The sequence below is a fragment of the Sycon ciliatum genome, chromosome 6, assembly GCF_964019385.1.
Source record: "Sycon ciliatum chromosome 6, ocSycCili1.1, whole genome shotgun sequence".
In the NCBI taxonomy this organism is placed as follows: domain Eukaryota; kingdom Metazoa; phylum Porifera; class Calcarea; order Leucosolenida; family Sycettidae; genus Sycon; species Sycon ciliatum.
The window spans coordinates 21,932,212-21,948,511 of record NC_088648.1 but is presented as its reverse complement, the minus strand read 5'-3'; the positions used below and the strand labels follow the sequence as shown (position 1 = coordinate 21,948,511).

At 50.2% G+C, this 16,300-nt stretch overlaps 1 protein-coding gene and 1 long non-coding RNA gene across 2 annotated transcripts in view; both read right to left on the bottom strand.

The window, feature by feature from the left end:
- The window catches only part of LOC135819688 (uncharacterized), a 9,596-nt gene extending 8,168 nt beyond the window's left edge, over window positions 1-1,428 (bottom strand). Inside the window, exons 1-2 of the mRNA XM_065332942.1 lie at window positions 818-1,428; window positions 17-148 (exon numbers count right to left, since the gene is read on the bottom strand). Coding sequence (XP_065189014.1) covers window positions 17-148; window positions 818-1,052 — 367 coding nt within the window. The 5' untranslated portion in view covers window positions 1,053-1,428. The remainder of the gene's footprint in view (window positions 1-16; window positions 149-817) is intronic.
- Window positions 1,429-11,316: 9,888 nt separating this feature from the next.
- On the bottom strand, window positions 11,317-15,920 carry LOC135818903 (uncharacterized). Its single transcript, XR_010553812.1, has 3 exons — window positions 15,576-15,920; window positions 12,959-13,013; window positions 11,317-11,487 (listed from the first exon to the last, which is right to left on the bottom strand). It is a non-coding gene; the product is annotated as an uncharacterized LOC135818903 (long non-coding RNA).
- Between the last annotated feature and the right edge of the window lie 380 nt (window positions 15,921-16,300).

The window sequence follows — 16,300 nt, the reverse complement described above, 5'->3', positions numbered from 1 at the left end:
ACAATTTATTGCTTACCAACTTGGCCGTCCGCCCGTGTCACGTGACCCTGGTACTTCTCTGCCTCATCTGCACAGTCCTTCACGTCATCAATGATGATAGTGTTGGACAACAAGTGGTTGATTTCAGTGAATGTCGCTTGCCGTTGTTCTGAGGAAGACCAAAGCAGGAAAATAAAAATTGCATGTATCGGGTGAGACTCAGCTAAAGGCCGAGCTTTCCGCATCCGTAGGAACCTTACCACCCTTCAAGGATCAGAGCAGAACCGGGGTGATAAAAACTGAAAGCAAATTTCTAGTGGACAGCAAATTGCAGAGGGTAGAAAATCACCTTCCACTCCAGTTTATACGTGAGCCATGGCTTAGTGCACATGAAGTACTTACAACATACAAGAACAATGAGAGACCAAAACCTACTCTAAGTGTTTGCAAGTGGGAGAACGCAATCAATGGCACATTGCACATACAGCTACGTGTAAAAAGTAAATAAAAAAAGTAAATTATCGGGTCCGTTCTGGAAGGGAACTCACGACGCCGCTAACACCCGGTAAACCCTAGCGGCAGATGCGCCGCATAATGGTGGAGGTGAGTGGATAAGTTTCACAACCACTGGCAGAAGTGCTGAGAAACCCCATTAGCAGCATTCATGGACCCCTTGTGCCTGACCACAAGTTCCCAGAAGACTAGGTAGCAGCATGGCTGGAAAAACCGCTTCCACAGCTACGTGTAGATTGAATAAAAAAAATCCTTTTTCCACGATAACTTTGGCTCGAGATCCGAATTCAAACAAGACATCAGTAGATACTAGCCCCGTGCCTACCTTCTCCCATGTTCTGCATCCTCATCAGGTCTACGCTCTTAGGCGAGGTTGGCTGGGGTACGTGGATGGGTTTCTTTCTCTTGTCAAGGACTGTCTGTGACGTGCGCATTCGTGCCACATCCTCGGCAGTGTGGACCACCCGTTGACGTTCCGGTGCTGAGAACTCTTTCATCAGGTCTACCACTTTATTGCAGTCTTTTTGGCATTCCGGAGAAACTGAAGACCACACACGCATGCGCCACCAAACATACCGGTAGAAGGACAAAATATTCAGCTGTCAACATGCATGGCTAAGACCTGCAGCTTCTTCAGCCAGAATGTACAACACCACAAGACACGGCTACGCAGTACAGCCGCTGGTGTTTGGATATCCTGGGAAAGGCCGACTCTCCGTTGGTCCTTGGAATCCAAAACCTTCTGAGATGTGGGCATCTTGCATCCCACTCTGAGCCCATGCCTATTGTTCCCCACCCCAACGTATCCCAACCCAATGCGTCCCAACACACCGCCGCTTCATCACCTTCCTCTGCCCAACTTCCCCTGCCCAACTTCCCCTGCCCAACTTCTGGTAGGTTCCACATTTCACAATAGAATCAGCTGAAGCCAGGGGAGTTTAGTGGCTTTCCCAAGGTGGCGTTGAGGCTGGAACACCAAGGTCCTCACTTCTTCTTTTCCAAACATGGACGTTTCTCAGATTGTCACCCAAGTACTAATGGTATCCAACAGTACTTGCTGGACATGCAATACAATTCTGTGAGTGTCTCTCAGTCACCTGACTGATAAAAATTTCTACTTACCTCCAACATAGGTATCCACTGACTGCATGTCATCTAGGAACTTTGAAAAGTTTGCTTCAGGTTCGGTTCTACGCACTATACTACAGAAAGTGTGGAAAGTCTCAGCTGTACCCCTGCTAAGCATATCTAGGAGAAGCTCATTGTGTTTGGCAGAATCATCTACTGTCATCAATAGCTTCTTCTGCGTATCGGAGATCAAATCTTTGCCCAGGCATTCCATGCGGATTGTCCTGCAGCTGAGCGTTGCTTGGAGGCGTGGGATCCACTTGCGGAACACTCGACTTGACCATGGCCCTGTGTTGCCCGCTTGGCTCTGCAAAGTCAACATACATATACACAGCGACACGGGCATGAAATTAAGGAACCGACCGGCACACGGGCAGTTCAATTCCGCCTCCGTAGGCAAATAGCCAGCACGCTTCCGCTGCAGAAGAAAACTAGCAGGAAATAGCCGGTAGAAACCTGCATGTGTGATTTACGGCAAGCAGTTTGTTAATGCAGAACATCTACACTACACTTTCAGACGTGCAAAACTCTTTTCTCACTGGTGTGATTTGTTTCAATACGCAGTGAAAGTCCAGTGTAAACTATAAAATACCCTTGAAAAAGTGTGGCACGCTGCCTAAAGAGTACTTTGTGCGCAGGGAAAAGTGTGGCACGCTGCCTAAAGAGTACTTTGTGCGCAGGGAAAAGTGTGGCACGCTGCCTAAAGAGTACTTTGTGCGCAGGGAAAAGTGTGGCACGCTGCCTAAAGAGTACTTTGGGCGCAGGGAAAAGTGTGGCACGCTGCCTAAAGAGTACTTTGTGCGCAGGGAAAAGTGTGGCACGCTGCCTAAAGAGTACTTTGTGCGCAGGGAAAAGTGTGGCACGCTGCCTAAAGAGTACTTTGTGCGCAGGGAAAAGTGTGGCACGCTGCCTAAAGAGTACTTTGTGCGCAGGGAAAAGTGTGGCACGCTGCCTAAAGAGTACTTTGGGCGCAGGGAAAAGTGTGGCACGCTGCCTAAAGAGTACTTTGTGCGCAGGGAAAAGTGTGGCACGCTGCCTAAAGAGTACTTTGGGCGCAGGGAAAAGTGTGGCACGCTGCCTAAAGAGTACTTTGGGCGCAGGGAAAAGTGTGGCACGCTGCCTAAAGAGTACTTTGGGCGCAGGGAAAAGTGTGGCACGCTGCCTAAAGAGTACTTTGGGCGCAGGGAAAAGTGTGGCACGCTGCCTAAAGAGTACTTTGGGCGCAGGGAAAAGTGTGGCACGCTGCCTAAAGAGTACTTTGGGCGCAGGGAAAAGTGTGGCACGCTGCCTAAAGAGTACTTTGTGCGCAGGGAAAAGTGTGGCACGCTGCCTAAAGAGTACTTTGTGCGCAGGGAAAAGTGTGGCACGCTGCCTAAAGAGTACTTTGTGCGCAGGGTGCAGAGCTTCTGCGTATGGCAGAGAGAGGATCCAAGTCGAAAAATATTTGGACTCAAAGTTTCATTGTGTGTTTCGTTTATTTTTTTGTACATGGACATACATACGCTCTTGCTTGCTTTCGCTAAAAAAAGGCCAGGTTCGCCCCTTGGAAATTTCTCTGACGATGGGTGACTGGCCCGAAACGTCAATAATTTTCCAACATCACAACAAAGAATTTTTAATGCAGCGCATGCACAGATTGTGAAAAGCAACTGAATAGAGCGGTTGTCAGTTGACAAACCCCCCTTTTCTTCAAAAATGCAGTTGCGAGATGTCTACAACTTTCTTAGTCAAAGTTTTATGCCGAAGCAATCATCAGACAAGTTGACAAACAAGTCGTCTGATGATTGCTACGGTAATAGTTTTCAGCACCTTGCTCTATAGTATAAAGGGGAAATACGGCGGCCAACATCGAAATCTCACTTCTTGTTCTCTGCTGACTGCCGAGTTGAATGGGGTTTGTTCGAGGAAGCTCCCTGCGTCCTACATCCCATCCCCTTCGTACGAGGAAGCTCCCTTCGTCCTACAACACATCATACAAAATTTACTACCAATGGACCACAATCTCATGTCACTCTTCAATATTAGACTGGTGATATTCACCACTTACGAATGCAGCAGTGAGTAATTCAACTGCATTATCATCATGAAGAAATGCCTTGACCTCTTCAAAAGGGCAAACATACACTCATACGTCGGTTATCCGGACCCCGTAGTTACGGGTACTTCGGTCTACCGGGCACCCTTTGAAAGAGTTTCAGTGGAGACCCTTCTTCTACCCTTTTGTCACTTTTAGTAGAAATAGTAACACCACAATTATACTATATCTATGGTCTTTCCCCATCAACATGTATGTGATTTGGAGTTACGGGCAGTTCAAAGTTAAGGGTAGTGTCCAGTCCCGGACCGCCCGGACAAACGAGGTATGAGTGTAGAAGGCTGATGCAACTGCCGTCACATGCGCTCACTATTGTAGCAGGGGTCACGGCATTGACTTGCTGACCGCACGTGCGCCCAGACAAGTGTTAGGTCCTCATCTCCCAAACATTCCCCGTACATCCTTTCCCCAGCTGTCCTGCGTCCCGTAGATCTATGACACCATTTGTTACATTGGCCTGGGTAGCTGCTTGCGCGCCCATATTTGCCATAGCTACCCAGGCAGGCACAGTGGGTTCGTTTCATTACGCACTTGAATCGATCCATGAATGGAATATCGCCGTTCGATTTCATGTCATGAGCTCTGGAATCGATTCGGAATCCATTCACCCTATGCACATGGGGTGATATGAATAGCTAGGGGCGATTCAAGAATGGATTTATGAATCGTTTCATGCGTGTAAGCGAACACAATCAGTGGGTTGGTCAAAGACCATGATTGAGATACGAGAGGTACCTGGTTCAAGCCCTGCCTGGGAGCGGTTTTTCTAGCCGTGCTGCTACCCACATGCAGTCAACTAGGAACTTGTGGCAAGGCACAAAGGGTACCTGGATGCGGCTAATGGGGTTTCTCGACACTTGTGCCAGTGTTTGTGAGACTTATCCACTCACCCCCACCGTTAGGTGCTGCATTTGCCGCTAGGGTTTACCGGGTGTTACCAGCCGTCGTGAATCCCCTTTGGGAACGGGCACGATAATTTACTCTTTTTTTTACCCGGGCTCTTTTTCTAGCCCTCCCTCTTCCTCTCTTGCCCTCATCATGAAGTCGTTCGTCTCTCTATCTCTCCACTTGTCATCTTCCCTAGTAAATGTCAGCCCCACCTACTTCGTCCGTCCCTTGTTGTGAATGCTGAGATATGGACGCCATATTCGAGTGTGTATAACTTGGCCCAAGGGTAACAGTAAGGGATCGCCAAGGCTCGAAGCCCACAAGATGCAGTGTTACGATGCACAGTGCCATCTCTCTATGTACTACGAGTCACCTTGATCACAATCATGATACTGCATGGACTGTACACTCATACGGTCATACCTCAATTATCCCGGCACTGAAGTTCGGTCTACGGGCCCCCTTTCGGGTGAGTTAAACTACTCCTTTGTTACTTTTATTGGAAATAGTAAGATCACATTTCATATCTCTATGGCATCTCCCAATCAAAACGCAGGTGATTCGGTGCTACGGGCAGTGCCCAATCCCGATCGCCCCTCTAAAAAACACAACGAGTGTGGACTGATGTAGGCTCCACTCTCTACAGACTTCAGTTTTGCATTACAATAATTATAAGCTCTAGCATAACGCACTGTGACTCCTGTCACTTATAATTATGTCTCTTACCAAAGAGTTTGGTTGGGTAGGCGTGGCGGAATCTCCTGCTGCCTTCTTGGGGACCAAATCGTGTCCAGTCCTAGACGGAGCTATGGGCTTGGCAGCTAAGCTTGACCGCTGTACATGCTGCACAGCATGTCCGCCTGGGTGTTTGCCACCAGCTATTGCTGGGGTCCTGTCCAAGCTAGCTGCCCTGGCACCAGTGATGGCCATTTGGCGCGGTTTGGGCTTTGGGGCTTGATCTGAGGGCAGTCTGACTGCTTCGTACCTATCCGATTCAAAACCAGATGCTAGTTTTTTTTTTTTTTTTTTTTTATTGGGAACACAGCCCTACAAAGAGACATGTGGAGACAAACACAAGACAGGACACAGGGGATGTAGGGACGACGTGCCGATGTACAGGGAGCAACTCGACCGACCAGGGGTCTCGGCGTTAGCGTTGCAACCTGGCATCGAAAAAAAGGGGGGGTTGCATGGTCAGGTAACAAAAATAATAATTTGGTGCGAGAAAGGGGCGCTAGTATTGCACCAAATAATATAAATACGTGTAATGACTAAACCAGAAGGGAAAATGAAGAGAGAGAACAATAATCATAACAAGCAAGTAGTAGTAGAGAGGTAAATACTAAATGGGTCTCAAATCTCAATATCATCGTCACAGGTACTGTGTGGACCACAGCCATCTCTTTCGGATTAGATCCTTACATACGTTGACCTTGAAGGTTTGGAGGCGTCTTGAATGAGGCTCGTGAAGCAGGAGGTCCGCAGGCAGGTTGTTCCAGGGTGTGATGGCGAAGAAGGGGAAGGATCGCAGGAGGTAGTCAGGGGCTGTGCGAGGGGGTGTCCACTTCAGCTGAAAGGCATGGTGCGTCTGACGTTTTTGCCGTGTGCACATGCTAGCTACGGCAGGGGGCTTGGTTGGTGGCAGCATGGCCTTTACCTGGGGAGGCCCTGGAATGTAGTGCAGCTTGAACAAGTATGACAGGGCTGCCACCATCCGACGAAGCTGAAGACTTTGGAGGATGGTTCCAGGTCCCAGGAAATGCAGGGCACGTTGCTGAACCTTGTCCAGCTGGGCCATGTTAGTTGCGGCTGCGCTCGACCAGGCCAGTGGGGCATATTCAAGTAGGGGTCGCACGAATCCCTTGTAGACCGTCACTCGACCATGGTCGTCCAGGATGGGTGCTGCCTTTCGTAGGAAACCCAGCCTTTGGGAGGCGCGCAGTGCAACACTGCGAGTGTGCGCTCTGTAGGAGAGAGTAGGGTCGAGCATGACTCCCAGCAGCTTCAGGGTATCTGTCTCCTGGAGTGCTTCACCTCCAAAGGTGACTGGTGGAGTGCAGGGGGGAACGTGCTTGCGATGTAGAGTCATGCGCTGTGTCTTGGCTGGCTCAAAACAGATACGCCACTTGCGGCCCCACTCCTCAAGACTGTTGAGGGACCCTTGGAGGGAGGCGGTGGACTGTTGGAGATCGTCAGTTGGCTGTACTAAGCTGTAGAGTGTGGTGTCGTCTGCAAAGCTGCTCAGCTGCGTCCCTGGAGTTAAACATTGTTCAATGTCACAGGTGTATAGAAGGAAGAGGCTGGGTCCTAGGATGCTGCCTTGGGGGACACCAGCCTGGATGGGTTGAGCATCTGACGTCTGGCCTCCAACCACAACGCGGATGTTTCGGTTGGTGAGGTAGTCCTGTAGCCATACAAGCAGGCGTCCGTCGACGCCGGCCTGCTTTGCTTTGTACAGCACTCCTGTGTGCGATACCCGGTCAAACGCACCGGCAATATCCACGGCGAGGACCTGGACACAACCGCCAGTACTTATGGTGTGGACCCATTCATGTTGGAGAGCCGTTAAGATATCTGCGGTTCCTCTACCACGTCGGAATCCAAACTGGCTGTTTGGCAACACCTCATGCTTCTCTAGGTAGTTAACCAGTTGCGTGTTTACAATGCCCTCCATGACTTTCGACATGATCGTTAGCAGTGATATTGGTCGGTAGTTCGATGCCAAAGATCTGGAGGACCGTTTGTGGACTGGGACTACATGGGCAAGTTTCCATGCCCCAGGTTGCACACCGGCTAAGAAGCAGAGGGCGAAGAGCTTTGCCAGTGGGTCTGCAAGTTCAGATGAGCACATCTTGAGCACACGAGCAGAGATGCCATCCGGTCCAGTTGCTTTTGATACAGCCAAGTTCGCCAAGTGCCGTTTGACCGTTGCTGCGCGGAAGTGAATGTGCTTTAGCGTGGCATAGGCAGGTCGTTGCAGGTCAGGCAGGTCAGCAGCACAGAGGTCGTTATTGCCAAGGCTACACTTGTTCGCAAAATGCGCTGCAAAGCACTCGGCTTTCTCACGAGAAGAGTGGAACTCTTGTCCTGCAGGGTTGGTCAGCAGGGGGATGTCAGAGCAACGTCCCTTGCCTGCTGCGCTCTTGATGGTTGACCACCACTCTTTGTCCCGGAGGAAACCTGCAGTAAGCTTGTTGCGAATTCTACGTTGATGTGCTAATCGCGCTGCATGACACGCTTCCACTTCGTGGTTAACAGCTGTGATGTACTGGACCTTGTGGTTATCGTTGCGGGGATTGCGTCGCCACAGCTTCCATGCCCGCTCCTTGGCATGATTGGCGTTAGAACAGTCCGGTGTCCACCATACAGGGTTGGATTGGTGCACCACAAGCTCTTTGGATGGTATGAACTGTTTCATTCCATGCATGATGACATCAGTTACGCGCTGACAGGACTGCTCCGCACACCCATGGATCTTGGTGGGCCAGTCTATGTTGCGGAGGTAGGCTCTCAGGCGGTGCCAGTCAGCAAGGGCGTATTTCCAAACCTGTCGAACAGCAGGATCTTCGCGTCGTGGATGCTGTTGGAGAAACTCGGCAATGATAACGGCATGATCAGATCGTCCAAGTGGTGCATAGGCTGTGGTGCATACGGGGTGTGGGAAATCGGAGATGATAAGATCGAGAGTATTGTTGCCGCGGGTTGGCTGGGTGACATGCTGGACAAGATGATGTGCTGCGCAGACTTCCTCCAGGCATTCACCGGCTCGGGTAGTCTTGCTACTCTGTAGCCAGGCTGAATTATGCACGTTGAAGTCCCCTGCAATTATAACATTGCTGCCAAGACGGCGGACATCATCCAAAGTGTTGTCTAGGTAGTCCATCAGGCTGGTGTCTGTCTCTGCACAAGAGCCAGGCCGGTAGAGCGCACCCAGAACAGTCTTTGTTCCGGAGTGCATTGCCAAGGAAATCCATAAGAGCTCGTGATCACGGCAATCTATATCGTCGTGGTGGGTAATGGATAGTTCACTCCTAGCCCACACTGCCACACCGCCACCATGGGCATCTCGATCCTTCCTTATTGGGGGTGAGTATCCTGGGATGGTCAACTCATGGGAGGAATTATCTGAGCAGAGCTTCGTTTCTGTTACTATTGCCACGTCTACATTATACTGCAGGATTGCATGCTGCAGGGCACCTATCTTGTTGCTCAGGCTGAATGCATTAGTCACTAGCAGTCGCAGAGGTCTGGAATCCATCATTGGGCGTGAGAGGACTGGGCATCCTGCTGGGGTGGCTGCGCATCATGCTGGTCATGTTGTGGCGCAGATCCGTTTGATCTCTTCAGGTCTCCAGCCTCTGGTGGGGAGAGGTGGGAGTTTCTCCGTTTTTGGCCACTGTGTAGTGGAGTGGAGATGAAGTCTGCCGGTGGTGGTGGCGGCGGTGGTGGTGGCGGCGGGGAGGAGGAGGACGTTGAACCCGGCTGCTGTTGTTGCTGTTTAGTCAGAACACTGGCAGCAGAGGTGCTGTTTCTGCTGCTGTGGCTGCGACTGCTGGTGCTGCCCTCAGAGCTGGTTTCTAAGAACCTCCATGGCCTGCAGTATACGGGCCTTGGCCAGAAGTTGGGCGCTGTCACTGTGGAGAGTGAAGTGGCATCGATGGTCACTCTTGCGGAAGCACGCCCACTTTCTGACAGCCATATACTGCAGGTGTGGACAGGAATGGAGGCGCCCAGAAACTCACTCCTGGTTTTGATAAATTGCCTGAAGTGGCTCTCAGTGCTATCTGTGGCGATATTGCCCACATACACCACAGCACGCTTGTTTTTGGGTCGTTCTGAGGAGACAAGCTTCCATGAGTCATCCTCAATAACATGGAAGATTGGCTTGGATTCTGTCACATCTGTCTGGGACTTGGTGGGGATGGCATCTTGGTCGCCATCCCCTTCACACTCGTCACTGCTACGGGAGATGTTGCAGGGGACGCTGCCATCCTCTTCACACTCGTCACCGCTACGGGAAATGTTGCTGGGGACGCTACGGGACATCGTGGTGTCATGCTTTCGAGTACCTGTACCCGCACTGCCAGCTTTGGTACGCCTACGCGAAGGTTGATCCGCACCCGTACCCTGCTGTGTTTGAACTGGCCTTGGGGTAGCTTTTCGCAAGGCAATGGCGGATTCTCGGAGAGACACTAACTCTTCATTCACATCTTTGAGCTGCCTTGACAGCTCGTCAACCCGTTTGTTTAGGCGCGTCTCCCGATCAGCCGATTCCGAGACAAATGCGGCCAATGTTTTCAGGATTTCTACTACAGATACCTCAATGCCCGGCAACGACGCCATCAGCCTCAGCTCTTCATCACTCAGGGCAGTCGCGCGAGTGTTTGTTCTCGTGGTGGCCCCAGGCATGGCGGAGGTCACCAATTTCTACGAGCACTACTAAAAAAACTTACTGCTACCCTACGGAAACTACCTCCAGTCCGGCCTGATGCCGGCTGGGCTCTACCAAGAAAGATTTACGGGAGCTTCAAAAAGTGCAACCTACCCCTACTGAACCCGCGAGTGTGTAGAGACACTAGCAGACCTGAAAGGAGCAGCTTGTCTAGGTTTCGTAGAGGGCTTGGGATCAGCTGGGGCAGTTGTCGCCGCCTGAGTGCCCATTGATTGGTTTCCGCCAGCCGCTAGTCGTACGCGGTCACAGAGCGGTGGTCGTGGAGGAGACACAGGATCAGAAGTCACTACCGGCTGCACTCTGTGACCTGTAGTGGGATCCTTAGTTTCCACTGTTCTTGCTGTGTTGTGGGGAGTGGCGGGCTTTGGGCGAGTAGGAGGCTGGGGGGTCCGACTAGGTTTTGAAGGTAGACTTCCAGCCGATTTCCGTTCCTGACCAGCTGAATTGACGGCCGCTATCTTTGCAGAGACGCTAGTGAGCTTGGGGGGAGATGCCCGGGGTTTAACAACAGGCTTTGGTTTGGGTGCTGTGGCTGGCGGAGACGGAGTTGCTTGGCTGGGTGAATGTGGTGGGTTCCCGGTGAACCGGGCTGGTTGATGTCGAGTTACCCTATTTGCTGCATCTTCATTGCCTGTGTTAGAGAGGACACAGAGAACAGTAAATAGCCGAATCATTTCACAGCCTCACAAAATACCTGCCTCCTTGCATGCACACACACACACACACATATATACACACACACATACAAACACACACACACACACACACACACACACACACACACACACACACACACCGTGACAAGCACCTTTGCAAAACTTCAACGAAAGGTTGGTGCCATCAATATGCACTGTACAGATATGTAGTAAAGCAACTCAAGGACATGCAGTATTGTCTGTACATGTACAGGCAGGTGTGTAGCTCCTCTATAGTCAGCATAGTCCGGTCAGTACACCAGAAAATGGTCGTCATAGCTACTACATAGTCTTAACAGGCAAAATGGCGGCTATGAGGTTGCCGGTGGTACATGGTCACTACACCACAGATGGTCGAGCTACACCCCCTATGTACAATTCTGTGAGTATCTCTCAGTCACCTGACTGATAACAATTCTACTTACCTCCAACAAAGGTATCCACTGACTGCATGTCATCTAGGAACTTTGAAAAGTTTGCTTCAGGTTCAGTGCTACGCACTATACTACAGAAAGTGTGGAAAGCCTCAGCTGTACCCCGCTCAGCATATCTAGCAGTCTGTCATTGTGTTTGGCCGAATCTTTTATCGCCATCAATTCCTTCTTCTGCGCATCGGAGATCAACCGCTTGGCACAGCATTCCACACGAATTGCATCGCAGCTGAGCGCTGCTTGGAGGCGTGGGATCCACTTGCGGAACATCTGGCTTGACCATGGCCATGAGTTGACCGCGTGGTTCTGCAATAACAACATACAGAGTGCATACAGTAGACCTTGGCGGATAATGCTCAAAAAAATTGGCAGATTCTGCTTGAAAAGCAGTGAAATTGGCAAAACCATACAAAACTTATGGCAGGCACTTCACCTTGCCTTGAATTCTGCTCCATTTCTTTATCCACATACCAAACATGCATGAAAGCGTCCAGAAAAAGTACCAAATTCTGAAGACAAAAATTCTGCCAGCAGTATCTGCCAAGGGCTAGCATACCATGAGCTGAGAATCACAGAAGCTGCCAGTAAGGTACGACCAGGGAGTCGTAAAATACCGGTATTTTACAACTCCCTGGCTACGACCAGTACTTAGCAGCATACTTGTTGCCATGCAAGTTCTGTTTTTTGTTTGTTTTTGTTTTTAGCACTGCCAGAGATCTGTGCTGTGTTGATCAAGTGTTCATCGGGGGACGAGACAGCCCTGGCTAACTGCAGATATATGTGTATGGGCTTATTGCTTGCGTTTGGCCACTGCCATTTCAGGGGCCTGGTTCGCTGAGGTAGGCCACATTGAAGCGTTACTGTTCACTGAAGATAATCAATAATACCACATTGCCCTTTCAGTGACACGTATTGGCACAAGTTTTAACCGGCCAATGATAGCATGGAGCGGGTACATGTGTGTGTGTGTGTGTGTGTGTGTGTGTGTGTGCACGTGTGTGTGTGTGTGTGTGTGTGTGTGTGTGTGCCACCTTTGTTGGTTCCAGGGTTCATATACTTTCTATTTGAAGTATACGTACCTGTTAACCATGGACTGCTTCTGGCTAGATTAACTCTTGTGTAATCAATGGTGCTAGTGAAGCTAATATCAGATCCACTCTGATTTAGTCACCCACACTAGTAGCACGTATTACCTTCACTGGGGGCAGGGGTAACTGCAGTTGGATCCCAGGACGGATACCCTGATGCCGTCAATCCTTTTTCTGCACCTTGTCCTCACCCACTTACTGAGGTGTGGTGAGCCCATAAGTGGGATCATTTTCAAGTCCACCCAGAGTTTTGGGGATTTCAGGGGGTGTCGGCCGTTGGGCGGTTCAATAGCCAATTGAGTCATCTTTCCAAGATTCCTTTTTGAGTCTCTCTCCCCTCTCCCGGGGAGACCCACGTGACCAGTTTTGGCAGTGAGCAACAAGTACAAGTACAAGTGTGTGTGTGTGTGTGTGTGTGTGTGTGTGTGCATGCGTGTGTGTGTAGGTATGTGTGTGTGCGTGTACAGGTGTGTGTATGCACATGCATGTGTATGTATGTTTGTTTGTGTGTGTGTGTGTGTGTGTGTGTGTGTGTGTGTGTGTGTATATGTGTGTGTGTGTGCACGCGCGTGTGATTGCGAGTGTGCGTGCGCATGCAAACATGTGTGTATGTGTGTGCACATTGTAAGATGTCTTTGAGACAACATTTTCAGAATTTGGCAAAGCAATGACGTGTGGACAATTCATACCTCTGCTGCAGCCATGACTGCGACAACAAAAAAAGTCACGGACGTCGGTCACCATCTGTTGTACATGTACAAATAACAAACCACACCAAAATAGACGCGGCACATCATGAGTGTTGTAGAAATGGATAACATTCTTCAGAATGTTTTCAGCGAGTGCAGATTCATAAAATAAAATAAATTCACGGTTCGCGTGAGACTCGGCCAAAGGCCCGGTTTTCCGTATCCGCAGGAACGCCACCACCCTCTTGGATCAAGGCGCAGATGCAGTTCCTAAGCGGTGGGAGGTGAGTAGATCAGACTTCCAAGCAGGACTTGAACCTGGAACCCTCTGTTTCTCAATCATGGTCTTAGACCATCCCACTATGCCTGCCTGCAAATTCCAAAGAAACCCTAAAATTCAAAAAGCACTTCACACTTTTGTTTCAGTGGAGGCAAGGCTCCAAGAGTGTGCACTGAGCATTGACAAGAGTGCATCACCCCCAAGAGTAGGCAGCTCACGCATACAGTGTTGTCCCAACAGAATTTCAAGTTGACGGCATTGTTTTGATGCAATGCTCCTATAGAGTGAGTCATTTTACGGCGTTTGTACTGCTTGTCAACGCTTCACACGTGCTTCCGTGCGATATTGTGTACTAGCTGAGGTCAAGGATATGTTTGATAATCCGCACACATTGCATCATATTGTGACGTCAACTTGTGGAAGTTGGCTGCTGTCAACGTCGAGAACGCAGGTCCAGAGTACGAGAAGCATTTCGAGCCCTCCGCTCAGCAAATTTACAAGGGAGCACCACTCCCTTTGCATTGCAACGTGTATCGGGGAGTCCGAACCAGGAGCTGAAAGCAGCACCAAGGCTTAAAGGGGAAGTTAAGGCAAAAATTAAAATTTCACCAGTTGTAGTCTTCGGGGTGCTGAGTCGAATGGTCGTGGTCCGAGGAAGCTGAGACGCTCCCTTCCTACTTGAATCCCAATCGAACTCGCGCACTTCCACCGAAACTGGGTGACTGCGCCCTACTAGATGGGGATTTGTATGCAAAATGTCACTAAAAGCGCCATTTCGTTCTTATAAAAGCATGGATGACCGCGATTGGCCCATATGTTGTAGTCTTTTGGACGCTGAGTCGATTAGTTTTGGTCCGAAAAGGCTGCGATGCAGCGTTCCTCCTTTATTCCCAATCGAACATGGTTGAAGAAGCGGTCACGTGCTCCTGCGTACACCAGTCACCTGGTCACCGTGCCTGCAGGGTACAACTTACTAGCCTGTTTGACCTTTTTTGGGTGCAGTCCTGTCACTCGAGTTGAACCTTGGTGTGAAAGTTGTCGCCTGCTGGCGTGGTGACCAGATGATTTGGGCACCCAGGAGCACGTGACCGCTTGTTCAACCATGTTCGATTGGGAATAAAGGAGGAACGCTGCATCGCAGCCTTTTCGGACCAAAACCAGTCGACTCAGCGTCCAAAAGACTACAACATATGGGCCAATCGCGGTCATCCGTGCTTTTATAAGAACGAAATGGCGCTTTTAGTGACATTTTGCATACAAATCCCCATCTAGTAGGGCGCAGTCACCCAGTTTCGGTGGAAGTGCGCGAGTTCGATTGGGATTCAAGTAGGAAGGGAGCGTCTCAGCTTCCTCGGACCACGACCATTCGACTCAGCACCCCGAAGACTACAACTGGTGAAATTTTAATTTTTGCCTTAACTTCCCCTTTAAGCCCTCTGGCCCTCCCGGATGGGTTATTCGACCATGCATGTTGAAATAGAAATGCGGAGCTGCTTTTGATTCGCGGGTCGCATTTCTTTGGCCGCGACTGTACTAGTACATATACTTCAAAGTTACAGTCCATATATTCCACGCACGCCATACATAGAAACACTCTGACCAGTAGTCAACGTTCCTCTGTAGACGGAGTTCTGGTAAGACTTTTAATATCATGTACATGTACTGTCGTGGACATGGAAATCCGGTCGCACGTCTAGTGGCCCCAGGGCGCTGGCCATGCAGCCGTGGATAAGCGGAACGTGCATTACTAGTATGCGATGCAGCGCAGCGTACGCGCTGAGGGCGCCGGCCCCGGTCAATCGACTGGATTTCCATGTCCGCTACAGTACATGCATTATCACACACTGACAAGGTTTACATGGTAGATCTACAGCTTGTATGGTGTTTTGAGTTTCCGACGCCCTTCGGTGCAAACGACCGTGATTACGTGCCCGAATAAAAGACCAGTGGGTGTAACCATGCTTTATTTATTTCTTATTTCGGCCAGTCGGCTACCATACTTCTTTGTTCCTCTTGGAGGCTAGACAAGGGGAAGAAGCCATGTAGGGGAGTGAGCCAGACTCTCGGCATCGGGACTGGAGCTACAGCTCGCTCGACTCGACTGTACTGAGTGAAGAGAACCCACACCTATTCACCTATTCACCTATTCACCGTGATTCACTGAATGTACTCGCAATCGCAGTACACAAGCAAAATAGTCATTTAGTTGTTGAGACGATCACAGTAGCATGAGCCATGCATACCCGTTACCTTGGTTACCGGTGCACTGCGGCCACTTCAGGAAACGAGAACGAACAACAATACCCAAGAACAGAACAAAACTGGCCAACCACTTACCCAGAATCACTGGAACACCATGACAAACGGGGACGATGAACGTCCAGTGGCGTCCAGCGCTCCTGCAGCCAGGAGTCACGGTTTGCTTGAATCCTGGACACGACTTTGAACGGCGTGGGCGGATAGGCTGTACCGGTTCTCGACGTCGTGATGGTATGGAGCAGTCGAATGGAGCCTCCGAGCCACTAGGAAACTGTTACTTCGATGAAACCCTTTGGCTAACACACAGATTCTTACACAGCCTGCACCCAAACAAACTTCGACACGAAGCAGCAGACGGCCGAACTAACACCACCTCGCTGCCTACAACAACTCGTCTACAGGCTGCCTGTACTGGCTGTACTGGCTGTAGCATGAAAAACAGTTCAAACTACAGCTAGCGCTGCAGTGAAATTTCACCACGAAGGTCCAGTGCAGGGCTTGAAAGTGATGACGTCAAAAACGGCCAGGGAGTACTAAGTTGACATCAGATTTCTATTTTGGATCCACTAAGGTGTGACTTTGCATTAGGGCGCGCTCACACTGCGACCAAAACCAGCGTCCATGCGCCATGCGGCCAAGTTGCATGGCAACGGCATGAACTTGACCAAAACGTCGCGGCCACGTTTCAAATCGTGACCGCGACCCCCGGAGGGGGGGGGTGCCACGACTTGGCGGCAACATGATCGTAGACGTGAAGCGTATTTGTGTACAACCTGGCCTGAAGTATGTTCAATTTCTCAAAT